The 22,012-nt window shown below is 51.0% G+C and overlaps 1 protein-coding gene across 2 annotated transcripts; it reads left to right on the forward strand.

Annotated features, from left to right (window-relative positions):
* Window positions 1-303: 303 nt before the first annotated feature.
* KLHDC4 (kelch domain containing 4) lies at window positions 304-20,944 on the forward strand. Of its 2 annotated transcripts, XM_054269547.1 has the most exons (12): window positions 304-602; window positions 1,572-1,663; window positions 2,443-2,521; window positions 3,376-3,474; window positions 5,577-5,713; window positions 10,101-10,193; window positions 10,548-10,707; window positions 15,563-15,644; window positions 17,886-18,094; window positions 19,175-19,592; window positions 20,037-20,159; window positions 20,433-20,944. In XM_054269547.1, the coding sequence occupies exons 1-12, from the start codon at window positions 504-506 to the stop codon at window positions 20,615-20,617; spliced, it is 1,776 nt and encodes a 591-aa protein (XP_054125522.1). In that variant the 5' UTR covers window positions 304-503; the 3' UTR covers window positions 20,618-20,944. The 2 variants fall into 2 exon arrangements, with proteins under 2 accessions (XP_054125522.1, XP_054125523.1); XM_054269548.1 differs by lacking the exons at window positions 304-602; window positions 1,572-1,663; window positions 2,443-2,521; window positions 3,376-3,474 and adding an exon at window positions 4,128-4,150.
* Window positions 20,945-22,012: the final 1,068 nt, after the last annotated feature.

Consider the following 22,012-nt stretch of genomic DNA (forward strand, 5'->3'; position numbering starts at 1 on the left):
TCCCCGGCCCTGTGGGTCTCCTGATGCCGGCTCGGAGCGGCCGCAGCCCGCGGAGCCCTCACAGCGCTCCCTCTGCGCCCCCTGAACGCCGTCCGTCCTCCGGGCCGGCAGGGGGCGCTGCCTCGCGGTTCAGGGAGCGGCCCCGTCCCGGGGTCTTCCGGGGTATCCCGGTCCGGCGTGATCCCGGTGTGGTCCCGGTGTGAGCCCGGGGTATCCCGGTGTGATCCCGGTGCAATCCCCGGGATATCCCGGTGTGACCCCGACGTGATCTCGGGGTATCGCAGCCCGGCCCGGTGTGATTCCGGTGCGATCCTGGGGTATCCCGGCCCCGTCGCGCTCTGATCCCGCTGGAATCCCGGTGCGATCCCGGGGTATCTCGGTGTGATTCCGCTGTGATCTCGCCCCGGTCCCGTCCCGCTGTGATCCCGCAGTGATCCCGGCGTATCCCGGCCCCGTCCCGTAGTGATCCCGCTGGAATCCCGGGCTGTCCCGTCCCCGCCGCCATGGGGAAGAAGGGCAAGCGCGACAAGAAGGGGAAAGGCGCCGAGAAGACGCTGGCCAAGATGGAGAAGAAGGTGTCCCGCCGAGCCAAGAAGGAGGAGGTGACGGGCCAGGGAGGGCGCGGGGCCGCTCTGGGGCAGGGGGAGGTTGAGGGCAGCGTTGGGAACAAAAGACCAAATCCAACGGGAATCTGGGCTGCCCAGGGAAAGCGAAGGATGCCGTGGGTTGGAAGGGACCCACATGGATCATCCGGTCCGGCTCCTGGCCCTGCGGAGATACCACAAATCCCAGTGTGCCCGAGAGCTTTGTCCAAAGCTCCTTGAAGTTGGACTTCAGGGATGCCCCTGGATCCCTGGCAGTGCCCAAGGCTGGGTTGGAGCCTGCTGGGGTTGTGGAAGGTGTCCCTGCCCATGGGTGGGATTTAAGGTCCCTCATTCTCTCATTCCAAGCAGAATCTTGTTTAAATCCCCTCCGATCCCTTGTGTGTGACAGCAGTCACACAGTTTAAGGCTCCTTCTTGCTTTCCATCCCCTTCATCCTTTTCTTCTGGCCCTAAAAGCAAATGAGAACCTTTGTTTCTCGCACTCCTAGAGAGGCTGCTTGTGTTTAAGCCTCAAAGCAGTGACTTTTCCCTGGTAAAAAGTGCTGTTAATGGCCTCATTCAAAGTTCCAAGGCATGGAAGGTGTCCTTGTGGAGTCTCCTGGCTGCAGGGAGAGCTGGCTCCATGCTGCACAATTCCCAGGCTTTGGAGATCCCTGCTTGGAGCACAGCTTCAGCAAAGTGACCTGAAATGGGGTGGTAGGAGAGACCCTGGCTCAGAACCTCCCATGGCTGCAGTCCTGCCTCCGCTTTTGGCCTGTCAGCAGTTTTGGGAGGCAAATTTTTGTTTTAATTCAGTGAAGTTGAAAGGGAATAAAGATGTGCAAGATTTCTCTGGATATAAAAGAGTTTCCTGTTATATTTGGGCAGTTATTTTTCTTTTTAAATAGGGAAGCTATGGGAGTGAGTGCTGGTTTCATGTGTGCTTCTGTGCATGCCCAGCTGCTCATGTCTGGCTTTTTCTTTCCAGGAGGATCTTGAAGCCCTGATAGCAGAATTCCAGAGTTTGGATGCTAAAAAGACCCAAGTGATTGAGTCATCCTGCCCACCCCCCTCACCCAGGTGAGAGATTGTGTGAAGCTTTGGCTGCCACTTGGGAGTGCTTTTGATGTAATTTCTTTATGTAAAGTTATTTCCCATGAGTGGAAGGTATAGCTGATATCTGGAGTTATGAAACAGCTGGAATCCTGAGTTCATGGTTATAAAGAGACCAAAAGCCTGGTTTTGGGCATCAAAATCCACTTTTTAACCATCACATCAGCAAAAGAGGCAAAGCAGGGTTAGATTTCAGGGCTTTGAGGGAAAATAAAAGTGAAGAGGAAGTTTTGGGTTTGGACTAGAGGGCTGAAGGGAATTCAGAGGCAAAAGGATGTGTCATGAGGTGAAAACCACTTTGTTAAGTGGGGTTCAGAAACTTGGGGTGTTCAGGAGAGCAGTGACCAGCAGCAAGTGCAGAATAATGACACAGATAAATGGAGAGGAGACAGCCCAGAGTTCTGTGCCCTCATAAAAGTCATTTTTGTTCCTGCCACCCCAGCATTAAAATTCAGGAGCTCACGTCAAAGGGGGAGTTAAATCACAGAGTAACGTGTGCTCCTGAAATAGGAGAGCCTCTCAGACAGTGCCCCATTCATCTTGCTGGAAGTTTGGGAAGAAATTAATTTCTTTGGAGAAGTTTTTAGCCCTGGGGTGAACATCACAGCACAGTAATTTGGCAGATGATGGAGAGACCTTTGGGGCTGGAGGGCAGAGGTGCTGGTGCCTGAGTTAAAAGCTCCAAGATTCAGGGTTTTAAGGACTTTCACATCTTTTTTTATTTTTTCCATCCTCTTTTCTTTCAGGCTGAACTGTTCCTTCTGTGCTCACCCCGAGAGAGACGAGCTGATCCTTTTTGGAGGTGAATATTTCAATGGCCAAAAAGTAATGTATACTTCATTTTCTTTTTCTTTACCTCCCCCCTCCCTCCTTTTCCTGTAATTTGCACGGGTCTCATTTGAAGGGAAATTCAAGGCAGAGTCATAAAATATGTATTTGTCCCTGAATGGGAGCAAAATAGCCTTTTAATTCTGCCATGGCTCTGTCTCATGGCTGAGCAGTTGGCAGGAAGGAGACACTCTGGAACCCATTAAGGAGTCAGAGTGATTGTCTCAGCATCAATATTTCAGAGCTTCATAATTTCTCCAGACTTAATTGTAGCCATATCTGCCCCTCATTTGGGATAACTAGTGAAGAATCTCTTGCCCTTCTCAAAACAAGATATTTCTGCACCTTTGCTGCTGGCTGCCTTGGAGATGGGAGCAGCAGCAAATTACTGCACTCAGGAACACTCTTTTTCCTGAATTTCTGCAGGTTGCAAGTGGTTATTTTGCTCCTGGAGACAAACTGCACTGCAAAACTCCAGCCTGGCAGGGATATTTGGCCACCTCAGAGTTACCCAGTGTGATGAGCTGAACTAATTCTGCTTTTTTTACCACCTGGAGCTGTTCTTTGCTCTGGAGTTACGCAGCTTTAACCTGAACATCTGTGTTAAGCTCCAGCTTTTTAAATCCTCATACCTCAAGCCTTCACCAAGGGTTTGGGAAGGAACATTCCAGCCCAGTGGAAGAGTTGCTGCCTCCCAGTGCAGTGCAGGAGCTGGTTTGTCTTCCTTCCCTGCCCTCTGAGGAGGTTGTGCTTTGCAATCTTCGCCCCAAATCCCCTGTGCAGAGCTGAGCTGAGCTGAGCTGGGCTAGGCTGAGCTGAGCTGAGCTGCTGTTTCCCTCCCTGTCTCACAGACCTACCTGTACAATGAGCTGTACATTTACAACATCAGGAAGAACAGCTGGGCCAAGCTGGACATCCCCAACCCACCCCCGAGGCGTTGTGCCCACCAGGTAAAGCTCTGGCTGCCAGAACAGCAGCTGGGGTTGTTCTGAGGGAGATTTGGGAGGAGGGCTTGAATTTCTGCACCTCCTGAGGGTTTCTTTGCTCTCTTTGTTCTCCTCATAATGGGCTGCCAGTGGTGTCAGTTCAGCTTTTCTGTCCAAGGTGCTCTGGTCACTGGGTGTCCTCTGGCAGTGTTGAGTGTGGAATGAAGATTTGGGGTTGTGTCTGTTGATTTGGCAGAGCCAGGGGGGAGATTCTTCCTCAGAATTTAATTCTTTTACTGTATTGTACAAGGACCAGCTCAAATCCGTAATCCCAGGGGGCCCTGAATTTTCAAACTGGAATTTGCCCAAAATCCATTGTTCCCTTCATGGCCACAGCCCTCATCCATGAGCACCCCAGCCACTGCCACTGCTGCCAGCAGGGAGCACTTGGGCTCTTGTGCACCTCTCTGCAGATCCAGGTCACTGGCTGCTTGTGAGGATGAGGAGTTTGGGTTTGTTTACTTCATGTGAACACCTGCACAGCACAACCTGGACCAAAGACTTGTATTTTTTGCAGGTCTTTGGCCCTCACCAGCTGAGGGATTTTCTTACCTGCTGCAGCCAGTGGGTGACTGGTGCCTTCCCAAAGCTGCCATACAGGATGTGAATGTCCTTTTCCTACCCATCCCAAAGCTCCCTGGTAAGATCCAGCACCCCAGTTAGGTTCATATCCCTTTGTTATAAGTGCCAGTTTTGGCTCTGAGCTGTGCATCCTTGAATTGAAGGTTTTGCCTTGATTTTTGGGCTGCTTTGTGCCGTGTAAAGTCGAGCTTGGTTTCAGAGGCCACGTTCCAGCAACCAGCAGGTGGCTGTCGAGCTGCTCAATCCAAAGGGAGAGCTCAGGAGCTGCAGCTGGATTACAACAACAATAAACTGAGGAGTCCTGCCTCAGCAGTGTTCCTGTCTGATAATTAATTATGGTTTCACAAGGGACAGTTCAGCCTCATGAGTTGGTTTGTCTTCCTTGTGGCTTTGTATTTAGTGCATAGCTCAGAGCTAAGCAGAAGTGTGTCTGTGGCTGCTAGGTGCATGTTTTTAGGTTTATTTGTCATCCCTGGTCTCTGACACACAGTTCACTGTTGGAGCTGAGGTGAGAGGAGCTATGGACAGGTTTTGGCAGTTGCTCAAGGAAAAAGGTTTGGTTTTGTCATGAATTTCAAGCGAGCTCTTGGAAAGGTCACCCACAAGTATGAGCAGGCTGTTGCATAAACCTTCCCTTGAAGCTTTTAAGCACTGGATGCCCTTGGAATTCAGGCACACATCCCCTTTGTTTAGGTAACTTCATGTTCCCACAAATCCTGCCTGAAAGAACACCCTGGATTTTCTTAATTAATCATTTCATGTTTGGGCTGGTTTATGGCAGAGCATGGTCCTGTGTGGGGCTAAAAATCTTTTTTTTTTTGCTGGGAGAGACAGGCAGGGAATGAAATCTTGTGAGGAAGGAGAGCATTATCCCAATGCTGAGCTGTGATGGGTACCCTGGAGAAAACACAAATTGAAATTTGCACAGCCACAGCATTTCCTTCTTGGGATTCCTTCCTTTTTCCTTGGTCCTACCACAGATAACTTCAGTGAAGTGGAGTCTTGCTCTTCTCCCTGCTTTTAACTGGCATCTTGCATGCCAGAGGTGTTTTGGTGCTACTCTGTGAAAAAAAAAAAAAATAAAAATCCCTCTCTGCTATGACACAATCAAAGCAGCAACAGTCTCTCCACTTGTCCAAATGCTGCACATTTCCTTCTGTATTTGGGGTGGTTTTTTTTGTTGTTTTCTTTCTTTAGTTTGCTTTTGAACAGAGAGAGTTGAACAATTTTTGTTGCATTAATCCCAAGAGGTTTCCTTGGTGACTTTGAACTTCCCCCAGGAGCTGGGAAGAGCCCAGCTCCCAGGGCACCTTTCCCTTGCTCTAGGGAAGATGTGCTGAACACTTAAATCCAAATTCTCCTTCCCTCAGCCCCAGAGAGCTGCTGCTGCTGTTCCCTGGGATGTGGAGCTGTGTGTTTGGCACTGGGGGAGTTGTGTGCCTGGTTTGGAATCCTCTGTGACCCAGCTGTCCCTTGTCCTGCAGGCAGCTGTGGTGCCCACGGCTGGGGGGCAGCTCTGGATCTTTGGGGGCGAGTTTGCCTCTCCCAACGGGGAGCAGTTCTACCACTACAAAGATCTCTGGGTCCTGCACTTGGCCACCAAGACCTGGGAGCAGATCAAGTAAGTGCTGGGCCCTCATTCTTTTGCCAAGAGATTTGGATTTCTGATCCCTGAGATCCTGGTGTTCAGTGACTCCTTGCTGTTGGCCTCATGAGGAGCTGTGCCAGTGTGATCCAAGTTTGATTCGTGGTTCAGTGCTGTGATTTCCCAGCTCTCCTTTAAATACAGAGGGTTGGAGAAGACAACCCTAGAAAGAAGTGGAATTGAGAGATGTGTTCCAAGTGTGTTGAGACCAAAGCTGGTTTATTTCAATCCTGATTTTTGGGGTGTGGGTTTGCCTTGATGTTGCTTAACTGAAGGGAAGAGTATCATGAGCAGCTCTTTGCTCCCAACCCTGGCAGGTGCAGATGTCCAAAACTGCTGCTCTGTTTTCCTGGGCTTCTCCACTGGGGGCTGTACAAGGTCTCCCAATTTCAACACCACTGGAGAATCCAGTTTGTATCTACCCAGCTTTGTATCTACCCTGGCATTTGCTGCCTTGAGATTCCTCAGGATAAACAAGCCAGTAAGTCAGGCCTGTCAAAGGAAACAGGTGCCAAAAGTTTTTGACAGGAGTGAAAGTGTAAATGTTTTCAGTGGATCTGGCCCAAAGTCCTGTGTTGATGTTTCTTTAACCTTTGGCTCCTTGCTTTGGCTGCTCCTGTTTGTATTTGCATGAGAGAAGAGTTCTAGTGACATCCAGTGGACTGAGAGGCAGGAGATTGGATTTGGGTCTGAGTTTGGGATTGGCTTCCTCTTGGATTTTGGGATTGTCTTGTACCAGGACACAGCTTTGGGTGGGCTGGAGCTCCAGGTCACCCTCAAAGTGCACTGAGAAAAGCAGCAGCTTTTGGTCACTTGGGAGCTCCATGTTCTTCCTTCAGGTGGGAGCACCAAGTCTGTCCAGGTTGATCCCATTTCAACCCTTATTTACACCCTTAGGTGTTCAAAGTAGGTATTGATTCTGAATGGAAGAGAAAACCTTGCCTAACTCTGAAAACTTCGCTGTGCTGGGGAAGTGCAGCTCCATTTTCTCCTAGCACAGTGGTGCCAGGCTGCCTGACAGAGTTAAAAGTTGCTAAATTTAGCAGGATTTAGCTGTGTTTTCCTTGCATTTTGCATGCACAAAGATGATCCAAACACAGCAAATCCCAGCCCGTTAGAAGCCGTGCCAGCAGCTGACTTTGACTTAGTGCAGCCACCTTATCTTGTGTGTGTGATGCCTGAGGTTTCCTCAGTCCATGAACTGGTTGTTACCCTGCCTTGGAGCAGCAATATTTTAACCTAATTGCCTCATTCCTTCCTGGAGAGAACATTCCCAGTCAGCTCTGTGAGTCCCAGTGCCCTCCCTCAGGGAGGGGCAGGGAGCATCCCTGGGGCTTGTGCTTGGGAATTGCCACATCCCTGCCCTGCAGCTCCCTTCACTGACACTCTGCAGTGCTGCTGATGCTCCCTGTAGGATTTGCTGGCATGTGCTGCTGGAAATTTCCCAGTTTGACCAGTGTCTGTTGAACTGGAGCAGTCCCTGCAGTGGAGGATGGCCCAGCATGGGGTTGGGTGTGATGGATGCCTCTCCTTGCTCACCAGGAAAATCAGGTCCTGCCCCACCAGGTGCTTAAAGAAAAGGGTGTTTTGGTGTAAATCAGGTGGATGGTCAGCCCAGAAATGAGTTTGTTCTTTGGTAGATCAGGATGCAGGTGTACAACAGTGCATTGACTTTGCAAGGGGGTGGAATTGAGGATTTTGGGCTCTGTGCCAGTTGTGTTTTCCCTTCTCTGTTTCCACCTCTGAGTGTCCAGACATGAGGGGACAGGATCTGTGTGTGCCACTGGTGTAAAACAACACAAACCCTGAGTTCAGTTCCTCTGCAGGATAAAAGTGCTCTGTCCTCAGGTGCCCTGTGATGGAATGTTCTCTTCATCCCCACTTTTATTATTATTGAGCACTCCCAAGCTTCTCCTGAGCATCCTGGGGATGAAGAGGCAACACCTGCAGCCTGTAGCCACTGGGACAAGTAATTCATGAATCTGGGGGCTGAATTCAGCTCTGATTTGTTACTACAAATCCCACAGTAACTCCACAGGCAAAAGAAAATTCTTTATGGAGCAGCTCAGCTCAGCCTCATGCTGTACATGTGTAGAGCCAGTCCTTAGCCAGTTTTTCATCTATTTTAAAAAAAATTCTGGAGAATTCACAGCTCCCTCCTACATGTCTGCCTTCTGGTGTCAACCCCATGAAAGAGAGCATTAATCACAAAGTCTGGGAAGCCATTTCCAAAGTGTTGCTTTGGGACCAGGAGCACTGGAACAGGTGAAAGGGAAGAGTTTGTGTTTGGGAAAACAAATTGCAGGAAGCTCCTCCTGGAGTGGGAATGAGGTTCTGCATCACTGCAACTCTTGCCTGACTGTGCCATTTGTGCCTTGGAGTTAAATCTGCATGGGTGGGAGCTTTATTAAAACACATCAATAAATAAACTTCTATTGATTTTAAACTCAGAGGAAACCTGTTTGAGAAACAAGGCACAAGATATTCTCTGAGAACAGGATTTTAGTGCTCATGTTGGGTTTAATTCATCCTCCCCTTTAAAAAATAAAAAGATGATTTAAAAAGTGCCATCTTTTGGAGTAATGACACAGGAGCTTTATTACAGCAAGAGAAAATAATGATTTCAAGTCTTGATGAAATTAATACCAGAGGTGCTGTTCGGCAGGGTGATACTTAAAGATCCAGTAAATGCTTGGAAAAACCTCCTCTCTGTTAGAATAAAGAGTGCAAGCAATCAATATTAATTCAGTCTTCCCCAAATGCTGCTCTTCTGGTGGAGTTTCTCATTATCACCAGGGTGAGGTTGTCATTTTCCATGGTGGATAAGGGCCCTCATTTTCTCTCTCCACAGAAATCCATCCCCACATTCCCAGCTCCCTGCTGCCACTCCAGGTGTGGCCAGGGGTTGTGGCTTTAGGTTTTGCTGCTGTTTTCAGCTTTATTTATTGAGGCCCTGATTGTGCAATCACTTCCACACCTTAGGGCTGCCTGGTGGGGGAGTCTGGCTGGGCTCTGGTGCCAGCTGGGAGCTTTGGGAGACTCCTCAGTGAGGGAAAACAGGATGGGTTCATCCATGGGGGCAGAGAACACACAGCAAACCCTCTTTGGCCTAGAGCTGCCTGTTGGAAAGTTGTTGGGGTTGTTTTTGTTGTCTTTGTGTGATGCTGGGGGTGAAGGAGGAGGAAGGAGGGTGGATCCATGTTGGGTTGGTGTCCAGCTGCCCAGCTCCTCGGGAGCCTTGTGGATGGGACACATGGAGGGGGTGTTGCTTGTTCCTGGAAATGGAAGCTGCACATTTAACTGAAAGGTCAGGAAAGCTTGGGAGAGCTGAACAGGAGTGTGTGGCTGTTTTTGAGTGTGTAGGGTCATGGAGTGAGCCACAGAGTCATGGAATGGGTTGGGTTGGAAGGGACCTTAAATCCCATCCCATTCCTCCCCTTTCATGGGCAGAGACACCTTCCACCATCCCAGGGTGCTCCAAGCCCTGTCCAGCCTGGCCTTGGGCACTTCAGGGATCCAGGGACAGCCCCAGCTGCTCTGGGCACCTGTGCCAGGAAGAATTCCTTCCCAACACCCCATCCATCCCTGCCCTGTGGGCACCTGTGCCAGGAGGAATTCCTTCCCAACACCCCATCTATCCCTGCCCTGTGGGCACCAGTGCCAGGAGGAATTCCTTCCCAACACCCCATCTATCCCTGCCCTGTGGGCACCAGTGCCAGGAGGAATTCCTTCCCAACACCCCATCTATCCCTGCCCTGTGGGCACCAGTGCCAGGAGGAATTCCTTCCCAACACCCCATCTATCCCTGCCTCCTTCAGTGGGATCATGCTGACAACGACGACTTGTTTTGCTGCAGTGCCTTTGTTCTTGAGGAAATCTGGGTAATTCATGGAGTGTTTTCACTGGTTTGGAGTCATACCCAAACTGCAGGTGGATGAGTGAAGGTGGTGTTGATTTCCTGAGGCACTGAGGGAGGGGGATGGCAGAGCCAGGCTTTGTCTCTTGGTGCTTGGAGAAAACATCTCAGTTTGGAGTGTCTTCCCTGCAATTGTGAAGTGCTGTTCATTAAACTCTGCTAAAGAATCAGCTCCTGACTCATCGCTGGAAAGATTCTGGGTGCTCTTAGGGTGGTTTATCTCTAGGAATAGAACTGCCTGTGCAGTCCCAAGAGTTCCTGGAAGAGCATCCATCCTGTCCTGGGGAAGAGCAGCCATGGGCTGAGGCAGCCACGTTCCCAGTGGTGCCCATTTCCAGGAGAGGCTGAGCTCAGCCAGCTCAGCTGCCAGTGACTGCAGTAAAAATGGCCTGAGGCACTACCAGGGCAGGGGATTTTGCTGAGAAATGGAATTTCTTTGTGTTTCAGGGCACCAGGAGGGCCCTCTGGACGAAGTGGACATCGGATGGTTGCGTGCAAAAGGCAGCTGATCATCTTTGGAGGTTTCCATGAGAGTGCAAGGTGGGCTGCTGGGGTGCCTGGGAGTTTGAGTCCTCCTTTAAAAAGGCAACAAAATTTCACCCGTGACAGAAATCTGGGTGTGAATGGGAGTTATCCTCAGCAGGACTGGGACTGAACTGGATTTTTGTGTTAGAAAGAAAAGGGATCGGATCTTGATTTAAAGTCTTCAGGTGTGGGAGAAATCCTTGTAGCACTGTAGCAGCTTGTAGCCAAAGCTCAGTCCAGCATTTTTAGCCTCTCAATCTTGTCAGATCCTTGTCTTGTAGAAGTGGGGGCTGTGAGCAAAATGCTGTTTTATCCTGTCCTGAAATGCTGTTTTATCCTGTCCTGAGTGTCCCCATGTGCTCTCTGCAGAGATTTCATCTACTACAATGATGTGTACACCTTCAACCTGGACTCCTTCACCTGGAGCAAGCTGGCTCCTGCAGGGATGGGGCCTGCTCCAAGGTCTGGCTGTCAAATGATTCCCACCCCTGAGGGCAACATCATCATCTATGGGGGCTACTCCAAGCAGGTAGGGGACTCTCTGTGCTGGCAGGTGTTGTCCACAGGCTGGGGACCAGAACATCTTCTCATTTACATCTTCTCACTCTGCCTTTTTTTCGTGCTGTTCTGCTGATTGAGGGGCTAATCTTGGTTCAGATGATTTCTTTATTTTCCCTGCTGTTCTTATCCAACAGAAGGAATTGATGTCACTGAGGGAGGAATAAGCAGCTGGGAGAAATGACATTTTTTTGGCAACTTAAAGCATTCTCAGGTATTCCTTTGTGCTTCAGCACTTGCAGGTTAAAAGCAGCAGTTGCCAAGAGACTTCTATTTTGTGCCATCAGTGGCAGAGGTGAGGGAGCAAACTCAATAAGCCAAAAAAGGCTTTTGATGAGCACCAGGCTCCCCCCAGCTCTGCTCCTTGCTCTGTTAATCCTGGGAATTTTTACCAGAGAGCACATTCCTCAGTGAGCAGGTATCAGGTATCCTGGCCATGCTGGGCAGCAGGAAGGAAGTGTTTCATTGAGCAGAAGCTCCTGCCAAAGCTTTTCATGTTGGGAATGAGGCAGAGGCCTGGATCCTGCTGCTCCCGTGGAAAGGCAGCAGGGGAGGAGGACGCCTTGTTCTTCTGAGGGGGATAAATGAACAAAGGAGGGAAGCAGGGAGAGGAGAGAGAGAGGGGAGTTGGTGTCTCTGTATATTTAGAAGCATTTGTGCCTCCTCAGGGCCTGAGCTTTGGGCTCTGCCTCATCAGATGTGCCTTGGATTCAGCAGCAGTAATGACACAGAGGCTTCCTCACATGAAGGGCTTTGTCCCCTTCCGTTCCTGTGCTGTGCTCACTCCTGAGGGTGGGCAGGGAGCAGGAGCTGCTGCCCTGCTGGCTCTGGGGCTCCCCTGGCAGCTGCTGGGCTCCAGGTGCCCCATGGAGATAGAAAAGTCTCACATGTTTGCAGCTGGGTCTGTTCCACTGCTGCTCTGGGTTGGTGTGAGCCGGGGAAGATGAAGGAGAAAGGATGGGGGGATGCAAAGCTGCCCTCAGCCTTTGGCAGGGCACTGGGTGAGGATGGGAGCTGAGGGAGGTGTATTACAGCGACTTGATGAGGTCACTGGGGTGAGAGAAGGATGAGAATCTTGTATGATGATCAGAAGGCTGGATTTATTGATATATGATATATAATACATTATAACTATGCTAAAAAGAATAAGGAGAAAAGCTGCAGAGGCTTGCTAAGCTAAGAATAGAATAGAAAAGAATGAATAACAAAGTTCTGTGTTTAGGGAATCTGTTTCTGAGTTTGGTCTTGTGATTGGCCCTTAATTGTACACATGGAACATGAACTAATCACAGGTGCATCCTATTGCATTTCACAGCAGCTGATAGTCATTGTTTACATTCTCTTCCTGGGGCCTCAGCTTCCCAGAAGATGCACAAATCCCAAAGAAAAGATTTCTATGAAAAAATGTCTGCGACATGAGGTGCTCTGCAGCTTTTCCATTAGAGCAGGCACTCCATTAAAGCAAAACAGACATTCCATTAAAACAAGACATTTTTCACAGATGTTAAAAATCTCCTTGCTTTGTCATGTGGAGAGCTCTGTGTGCTTCTCTCTGATGGGCCATTCCTGCCAGGCTCTGCTTTTGTAGCACAAACTGACCAAAGCTCTGAGCAGAATTTTCTCTGCAGCCTTCAGCATGCTCCTGAAAATTAAATTCAGCAGGATATGGCCCCTCTAGGAGAGACCCACTTCTGTTAATGTGTGGCTATTTAATTCTCATTGTGTCTTCACTTAGAGCTGATTCTGGAGCTGTGTCTGGGTTTGCTTTGAAGTGCAGAAAATGTGTTTGCCTGGGATGCTCCTGGGAGAAGGTAGACATGGAGAAAACAAAACTTAATTGGAGTTGGGCAGCTACAGGAGAGGACTCACTCCTTGTCTCCACTTACAGGGGCAGATACTCCAGTCAGGGCTGCTGTGAAGACATTTTGGGGAGTCTGAAGACATTTCTACATCTGAAACCAGGCAGATATCCAAGCAAAGCACCATTCATCAAATGCAGAGTGTTCCAAGGAGAGGCAGGACTAAATCACACACGGGATGGGAAATTTTGAAGGCAAGAGGGGAGGAAAATCCTAATAGCTCTTCTTTTTGAATAGGGACATCATTTGGCTGTCACATTGCTGGAGGAGGGTGGTGACATGGCAGGACTGCTGTCCTGGGATGGGCAGGGAGCTGGGAAGGCAGAAAGTGTTTTGGGGCCTGCTTTGATTCCCTGAACTTGCAGAAGTGATGTGGAGAGTCTCTTCTCAATAACATGTCAGTCCAGGGCTGAATTCCCTTCATGGCACCTGATAAAAAGTCTCTTTCCTGGCTGGGAAATAAAGGCAGGAAAGATGGAGTGACTTTGTGGGGCACTGCAGGACCTGCAGAGCAGGGCCAGCACCGTGGTCCCCTCACAGCTTTGCTGTGGATTTTCCTGAGCAAACCAGGCTGCAGATGGTGAATTGAAAAAGAAGCTTTCCAGCCCTGGGTGTGACTGCCTTGAGGTGCTGGTGCCTGATATTTTAGAGAGCAGGATTCTCAGCACAATGGCGTCTCTGTTCTGTTTCAGCAGCAGCCTGGGGGTGATAAGGACAATTTCTGCAATTCCTACAGAAGGGATGTTGTGGGTGCTGCCAGCCCTGCCCAGAACAGACCTCCCAATGCCCAGAGGAGCTCAGACCTGCTCTCCTGCTGAGCCTAAAGATGTCCTCAGCCCTTCCCTGTGCTGGGGATGGGGCTTGCTGCAGCGAGCTGCATTTTGGGCTGGCTCAAGCTCCATTGCTAGGCAACAGAGGGGCTGGAGCTGCTGCTGCTCCACCTTGCAGGTGCAGCCTACAGGCCAGGGGAGGGCTGGAGTTACACGTGGGCAGGGCTTTGGGATGCCAGGCATGGCTGGGCTGTGGGGGTTTTGTTGTTTTGGGGTTTTTTAGTGGCATTTGTCACAAAGCTGAAGTGGATTTGCTGGGAGATGTGCAAGAGCCTGAATTGTGAGGACTGGTGGGACTGGTCCCTCTGTAGCTCTGCCTGCTGAGCAGTTCTGCTATTTGGATGGTTTTGAACACTGTTCATCTCCTATCAGGCAATTTTGGAGAATCCTGATTCCACCCCTCAAGCTCTCTGTGCCTCAGTTCCTTTGCAGTCTGTTGGAGTGGAATTTTCAGCTGTTGCCTGTAAAGCTCTTGCACCTCCCCACTGTCCCTGCCTGTGCAAAGCTCAGGCTGCCCACTGTGGGTACCCCAGCCAGATTTTCCTGGAAAACAAACACCTTGAACTGGAAAACAAGGGGGGAGCAGGAACCTCTTGTGAGTGATGGAAGGATTTGCTCAGGGCTGGCTTGTCCTGGCTGGGAGGGGATGGATCTCTCCAGCAGCTGGAAGTGTCTGTGACAACAAAAAGTGACTCCCACTGCACCTCAGGGGAGTTCTCTGGGCCCAGGGAGCTTTGTCATGGTGCACTCACAGTGTGTTTACTACAGGGAGCTTTTCAGGAGAGAGGAATGTGGATTTTCCACGCAGCTTGGATGGTTGGGAGCCAGCTGCTCTCTGGGTTTGCTCTCCTGCCTCTCAGGCAGTGCTGTGCTCCTCACACTTCACCTGGCTGGGGTTGTGCAGTGCCTGGAGAACACTTCCCTCTCCTCTCTCTAAAAACTGAACACCAGTCCCAGGAATTGGATACCCTGCAGCACAACAGAACCTGCCAGCTACAGCTGTGCAGCAGGGGAGGGCTGCACCCAGTCTGTTTTAATCCCCTGTGACAATTTATTTCTCTTCTGTGGGTGCCAAAATTCCTGCATCTTGTGGCCTCCATGGAGCTCATCTCCCTGGGGGCTGGACCTGGGGTGCACTGGTGGCACCTTGGGAGCAGAGTTCCTGATCCCTGCTGCCATCCTGGGAGCAGAGTTCCTGATCCCTGCTGCCATCCTGGGAGCAGAGTTCCTGATCCCAGGAGGAAGGGACTGGCAAGGAAGCAGTGCAGGAAGGATGGCTGGCTAATGACATTATTAGCACAGCTCCTGGGGTGGTGTGGCACAGAGCTGCCTTGGGGTGCTGCTGTTGCCATGAGCACTGGAATCCAGGGAGAGGAGCAGGGGAATCACACTGAAAATCAGGCATTTCATGGCTTCTGCTGAGCTTTCACCTTATCCTGGCTGCTGCCTTTTGTAGGGATGGGAGTGGAGTTTCTGCTGCTGTTTAGGGGGATGAGCCTGTTGCTCGGGGCTGTGCAGAGCTGCCAGCTGCAGGGGACAGAGCTGTCACCTCTGTCCCTCCTGTGCTGGCTCAGGGGGGGACAGGGACCCACAGCCTGGGCTGCTCACAGGGTTGGGCCACATGAGGTCACTGCACATCAGAGCTTCTGCTCAACATCCAGGCCAGAATCCCAGAGGGCCTTGCAGGCCCTGGAAAGTTGTCATGTCCCACTGGGGGTGGGAATTCTCCTTTTACAGGAGTTAAATCAGCCCTGAGAGCAGCTGGTCCTATTTGGGGCAGAGTAAAAGGCAGGACCTTGGCTCTTCTGCTTCCTCAGTGCTGCCCACCCTTCCTTTGTTTGCAAACCCTGTGACAATTTATTCTGCTCTGGGTGCCAGAATTCCTGCATCCCACAGTCTCCATGCATCCCAAGAAATCCATGCTGCAGCCTGAGGAGCCCTTCCTGCTGCTACAGGCAGGAATTCAGGCACATCCCAGGGAGAATCCCTGCTTTGAATCCCATGGTTTGGAGGTGCCTGGTGCTCCAGAGGGGCCTCTCCTTGCCCAGAGCCAGTGTTTGCATTTCCAGTTGGATCCCTCTGTGGTTTGGCCACTGAAGCTGTTTCCTGAGCATCTCTGTGTTTCCCTTCCCTGCAGAGGATCAAGAAGGATGTGGACAAAGGCACCCTGCACACAGACATGTTCCTGCTGAAGGCTGAAGGGACAGGCAAGGAGGAAGGTGAGCTCTGCCCTGGGAATGCAAATCCTCTCCTTCCTTGGAATAACACACCAAAAATCCTGGAACCAAATTCCCCTCTCAGTGATAACCTCTGTGCCCCAGTGTTGGCTCAGGAAGAAATGCAGGAAAAGAGATTTTAGTGATTTTTTTTCCCCCAGTTTGTATGTGGGAGGGAATTAAAACAACATTTCCAAATTCCTGTTTCTGGGACATTTTGATCAGCACTTTCCTGTTCACAACAGAAAATCTTTGGGATTGCAGAATTCTCCTGTGCTGGGGTATTCCTGGGTGGGTGCCAGGGACCTGCTGAAGCTGCTCCAGCTGGAGAAAGGAGAGAAAATCCAATGGGAGACTCCTGGATTGAGATAAGGACAGGGAGAATCACTCAGCTCTTTCCTGCTCCAGGCTGGGCCCATTCCATGGGGTGCAGTCCTGGTGGGACAGGTTGATCCATGGTGGCTCTTCGGTTATCTTGGATTGGAATAGGAATTCCCTCAGGAGATTTCCTCCCTGACTCAGGCAGTGGGACAATTTTCTTGGAGCTGAATTTCTAAAATGTTAAAATTGTGATTGATTTCTCCAAACCTGGCTGTCTGGGATGGGATTGGGGGAGGAGGGTTGGTCACCAGCACTGTCTGGACTCCAGGCCCTGTTTGCTTTATTCCTATTTATAGTTTTATCGTGCTGGGATTGCAGTTCCTTCAGAAGCACAGGGCCTGGCACTGCTTCTCCCAGCCTGCATTTCAGGGATTTGCTCTGAAGTCAGAGTAGAAGGGATTGGAGAAAAGCAGAGGGATAGAGCACAAGTCTTGTCCTGCTGCTGAGCCCTCTTTTAAAGCCTGGCTGGAGCTTTTTGGGAGGATCTGTGTTTATTTTGGGGGGTAAGGCAGCACTGCAGGGTGGCAGAAGAGGTGGAGAGAACTGATAGAAGGTGGGAGGCCTCCATGGGATAACTGAGGGACATTTTTTGGTGCTTGAAGGCTGCATCTGATCAGGCCTTGGCTGAATTCACCCTCCAGTAAAGGTGCAGACACTTTCAAGAGTCTCCTTGGTCCAGAAATTTCTGAATATATCCTGAAGATGCCATGACTGTGTCTAAAACAGGGCATGGAATTGATGCCTCAGGCTTTGGCTTTTCTATTTTTCACATTCTGTGCTGCTCTAGTGTGTGGGTCTGGGTTCACATCAGGGGATGCTGAGCTCTGTGCACAGAGCAGGGACACAAAACAATTCCTGCTCCAGCTGGGCACCAAGGACAAATGATCCCAATCTCAGCCCCAAGAGCACAAACACCGTGGGCTGGAGAGAGAAAAACAAGCAGGGTGGGACTGCAGGGGCTGAAGCTGGAATGGGACAATGAACTGCAAGGTGCAAATGGAGCAGAACTGATCCAAGGGAGAGACCCCGGGAGCGCTCGTGCATTTTGGGGCCATTTTGGTTCATCTTGGGTTCATTTTGGGGCCATTTTGGTTCACCTTGGGTTCATTTTGGGACCATTTTGGTTCATCCTGGGTTCATTTTGGGGCCATTTTGGTTCATCCTGGGTTCATTTTGGGGCCATTTTGGTTCATCCTGGGTTCATTTTGGGGCCATTTTGGTTCATCCTGGGTTCATTTTGGGACCATTTTGGTTCATCTTGGTCTCATTTTGGGACCATTTTGGTTCATCCTGGGTTCATTTTGGGGCCATTTTGGTTCATCTTGGGTTCATTTTGGGACCATTTTGGTTCATCTTGGGCTCATTTTGGGACCATTTTGGTTCATCCTGGGTTCATTTTGGGGCCATTTTGGTTCATCTTAGGTTCATTTTGGGACCATTTTGGTTCATCTTGGGCTCATTTTGGGACCATTTTGGTTCATCCTGGGTTCATTTTGGGGCCATTTTGGTTCATCTTAGGTTCATTTTGGGACCATTTTGGTTCATCTTGGGCTCATTTTGGGACCATTTTGGTTCATCCTGGATTCATTTTGGGACCATTTTGGTTCATCCTGGATTCATTTTGGGACCATTTTGGTTCACCTTGGGTGCAGCCCTGGCTGGGCTCTTGTGCTGCCCAAGGTGGATCCATTGAGGAGATCCTTTCAATAAATCCCTGCTTTATTCTGTAGCTCTGTCCAGCCTCTGTTCCAGCTCAGCCTTCCCATGGCATCAGAATTCCTTGCTGGAGTTCTGAGAGCTTGGAATACACAAACCAGGCAGGATTCTCCTGTGCTGCTGCTCACCTTTGTTCTCTCCTTGCAGACAGGTGGAGCTGGAGCCGGCTCAGCCCCTCTGGAGTGAAGCCCAGCCCCAGGTCTGGCTTTGCTGTGGCTGCTGCTCCCAACAACCGCTGCCTCCTGTTTGGGGGGGTGCAGGATGAGGAGGAGGAGGAGAGCATCGAGGGGGACTTCTTCAATGACATTTATTTCTATGACATCGGGAAGAATCGCTGGTTCCCTGCACAGCTCAAGGTCTGGGTTAAAGAATTCACTCATTTCATCACCTGGCACATCCTTTATGGCTGGTTTGGCCTCTTTGAGATTTCACAGATTGTCTGGGTGGGAAGGGACCCTAAAGATTCTCTCATTCCACCCCTGCCATGGGCAAGGACACCTTCCATGAGCCCAGGCTGCTCCAAGCTGGCCTTGGACACTTCCAGGGATGGAGTAAGGATCTTTCTCTCTTTGAAGGAATCCTGTATTTCTGGTAGCTCAGGGTGCACCTGAGCAATCCCTCTCCTGCCTGAATCAGGCTGCCCCATTATTGTGGAATGCAAAATGAAGCAAAGTAGCTTGAAAACACATCTCTGGTGTTTTGCTGAAGGCCCTCTCCAGGCCAGATGAGTCTGACATGAGCAGAGTTCATTCATAGCTGCTGTGAAAAGATTTTGGGATCAAACCCTTCCCTTTTCTCCCCAGTGCTGATGAGCTACCAGAAGAGATGAAACATTAACCTTGGCTCCAAGAGCTTCAGAGCTCAGCTCAGCTCTTTGATTGTGTTTGAACCACTCTCACAGGCCAAGGGAGGTGCAAACCCGGTTCAGCTTCTCCTTCCCCCTGCCCCTTCCTGGCTTTGTTCTCCAAATGGAGAAGTCAATCCCATAATAACAGGCAAACAGCCACTCAGCTGCTTGCTTCAGCCTTCCCAAACTGATTGTTTTCCAGCCCTTTCAGAGAGTTCTTCCAAGACCTGGAGTGCTGCCTGGTAATGGGCTGTAATTTAGCACCCGGCAATTGTTGTGATTTCAGGAAATCGTGGGGTACTTTCCCTTGTCACAGAACAGAGGCCTTTGTGTGTTTGTGGCACCTGGGAGCAGGAGAGCTGCTCTTCTCTTAATAGAGAGAGCAATTCCACACTCTGGATTCTCCAGGATCTTCACTGTTCCTTGTTGTAGGCTGGGAGAAGCTCATGCTGTAGGAGGAACTGCACTGATCACTCGAGACTTTAAATTGTGGTGAAAAATAGGAACTGTTCCTTCCCTCCGTGCTGGCTGTATGAACTGCTGGTAGCTGCATGCAATCCCACAAAATCTCCTCAATTGCTGTTCTCAGGGCCCCAAGTCAGAGAGGAGGAAGCGCAGGCGTGGCAGACAGGCTGAGGCCGAGGCTGCTGGAGGGGAGGAGCTGCGGCTGCCGCCTCCCCAGGGCCCCCTGGAGATCGTCAAGGAGGTGGTGGCAGAGGATGGCACCGTCATGACCATCAAGCAGGTCATCCCTGGAGCTGCAGAAGATAAGGACAGGTCTGGCTCGGAGGAGGAGGAGGAGGAGGAGGAGGAGGAAGGTGGAGCCCTGGGCCAGCCCGTGGAGCCGTGCCCACGCTCCAGTGCCATGGTGGCAGTGAAGCACGGGGTGCTCTACGTGTATGGGGGCATGTTCGAGGTGGGCGACCGCCAGGTGACCCTCAGTGACCTGCACAGCATCGACCTGCACAGGATGGACCAGTGGAAGGTGCTGCTGGAGATGGATCCAAGTAAGCTCTGTGCTGGGAGCTCTGCCTGTGCCTTCAGGGCAGCAACACTGCGGGAGAAAACAACTGTGGGGCTTCCTCAGGGCTGGTGGAAAACCTTTGAGTGGAGGTTTTTTCTGGATGGGAAAAAGTGTCTTACTATGTGGGCCAGAGCTTTGGGGTCACTGTACAGTCAGCTCTGCTCTGTGGAAATCCAAGAGCTGTAAACAGAGCTGTGGTGCCATGGGCCATCCTGGGAATCCTGCTGTGCCAGCCTTGTCCACTCCTCCAGGGAGCAGGGATGCTCCTGCCTGTCCCCAGTGTCTCAGGGCAGTGAAGGGCTTGGGTCCTGCAGGGCATTACCTGGGGTTAGCTCTTCGTGCCTTGGTTATCTCTTTGTATCTTCATTCTCTCTTTGGACCTTAATTCTCTTTCTGTGCCTCTCTTCTCTTTCCTTTCTCATCCAAGAAACCCAGGAATGGCTGGAGGAGTCAGAGTCAGATGAAGAGGAGGATGATGATGTGGAAGGTGCAGAGGGAGGGGAGGAAGAAGAAGAGGAGAGCTCTGAAGAGGAGAGTGAAGATGAGGAAGGTAATTACTAATAAATGCTGTCTCCATACTACCCTAAAGTGGGGTTTAGTGCAGTGCCTGGTTCTGTGGGAGCCTGAAGGTCTCCCTGGCATCCAGGTGAGTTTCCAGCAGAAGCAGCTTTCCTAACACATTGCTCTTGGAACAAAAGACGAATTTTCCTGCTTGCTGCTAGATTTTCAGGCTGTTACCTTCAGCCCCACGTGGCCTGGCTGCTGTGGCCCTGGTGAGCTGTGTGTGAGCTGTGTGTGAGCTGTGTGTCCCTGTCTTTGCCAGGGGAGCAGCAGCACCCAGCAGTGCAGCCTGGGGAGGCCCAGGCCCAGTACTTGGCCAGGACAGAGCAGTACTGGCTGGGGCTGGCCCGCAGCCACATGGGCCCCGAGGCCAAGGACAAGAAGGTGCTCAAGGTGGCTCATGCCATGGCCAAGACTTTCTATGAAGATCCCATCCAGACGTCCTGAGGCTGCTCCAGGAGGGAAGGAACGTGCTGGGAGCAGTGGCCAGCCCTGCTGAGCTCAGCCCCGTGTCCATCCTGGCTCCAGCCTTTCCCAGCTCTGGGCTGACCATCCTGGATGGATGCTCTGGATCTGCTGCTGGCACTCCTGGGAATGCTCTGGGAGGCTCCTGAGGAACAGGATTGCTGTCCAAGCACTTGTTCTGGGCTGTACAACACTGACTCTGTTGTTCCAAAGTTGTCTGGGGTCTGTCTGGACAAACTGCACATGACAATGGTTCTCTGGTCCCAGATTCCTCACTGGGGCCAGGACGTGTCTCCAGGTGTTCCTACAATAAACTCACTTGGTTATATCACCTTGTTTTGCTCAATAAATCCCATCCCAGCTTGTGTTCCTGTTTTCCTCCTGGTGTGGAAGAGGGATTGCAGTTCCTGCTGTGAGATCTGCAGGCAGTGTAAAGTGCACCAGCAGCTCTGAGATGGCTGGAAAAACCTGGGAATCCTTTCCTGCCTTACCTGTGAGATACACTCACAGAAACCTCTTCCTTTTCCATGTTCACTGTAGTTTTGCCTTTGTGGAATGTCCCAGTTTAGTTTTTCCCCCGTTGGCCCAGCTGTCCTGCAGGTGACCTCCTGATGATCAGTGAAATGTCCCCCTGCAGACCTCACTGGGGCCAGGGCTGCTCCAAGGCTTTGTTTTCCAGCTCCTCTCCTCAAGGCATCCCTTCCTTCCCAGCAGAGCAGTGCTGTGTCCTTGGGGACAGCAGATGGGATCCAAGTGGTGCTGCAGCAGCCAGGTGATGCCTGGAGGTGCCACCAGGGCTGGCTGGCCTTGTGCAGGGAATTCCAGGTGCCCTGGGAATCGCTGTGGCAGGGCCATCCCCAGGGATGCAGCTCTCCAGAGAGCAGGCCTGGGATCTGCTGGGCTCATTAGGACAGAAGGAAGATTAAATGGAGCTGACAGGGAGCTTTAATTGGTGAGATAAAAACATGGCTGGCAGGGAGGGACCTTCCCCACAAAATAACAGGTGAGAGGGGGAAACAAACCATGTATTGATAACCTGGGAGAGGAGAAAATGGAGCATTTATTGATGATCTGGGAAAGGTGAAAACAAAGCAATTGTTAATCCAAGAAGGAATCCCTTGGCTTGCTCAGCCACTCACCCTGTTGTCCTCTCACCTGGGTAAGTTCCCATCTTTCTGTGCAGAGTTTTGGGGGATTTGCCTCTCCCTGTGAGGGTGGGCAGGCCCTGGCACAGGTTCCCAGAGAGCTGTGGCTGCCCCTGGATCCCTGGCAGTGCCCAAGGCCGGGCTGGATGGGACTTGGAGCACCCTGGGATAGTGGAAGGTGTCCATGGCAGGGGTGGGACAGGATGAGCTTTAAGATCCCTTCCAACCCAAC

The sequence above is a fragment of the Melozone crissalis genome, unplaced genomic scaffold, assembly GCF_028551555.1.
Source record: "Melozone crissalis strain CALT ecotype California unplaced genomic scaffold, PUWL_Pcris_2 ptg000007l_1, whole genome shotgun sequence".
NCBI classification, from domain to species: Eukaryota; Metazoa; Chordata; class Aves; order Passeriformes; family Passerellidae; genus Melozone; species Melozone crissalis.

What these genes read in the sequence shown, in the direction of transcription:
- KLHDC4 (XM_054269547.1), top strand. Translation starts at nt 504, where the DNA reads ATGGGGAAGAAGGGCAAGCGCGACAAGAAGGGGAAAGGCGCCGAGAAG. An exon ending in CGAGGCGTTGTGCCCACCAG is followed by an intron (nt 3,475 to 5,576) that starts GTAAAGCTCTGG and finishes CTTGTCCTGCAG; the next exon opens with GCAGCTGTGGTGCCCACGGC. An exon ending in GGTTTCCATGAGAGTGCAAG is followed by an intron (nt 10,194 to 10,547) that starts GTGGGCTGCTGG and finishes TGCTCTCTGCAG; the next exon opens with AGATTTCATCTACTACAATG.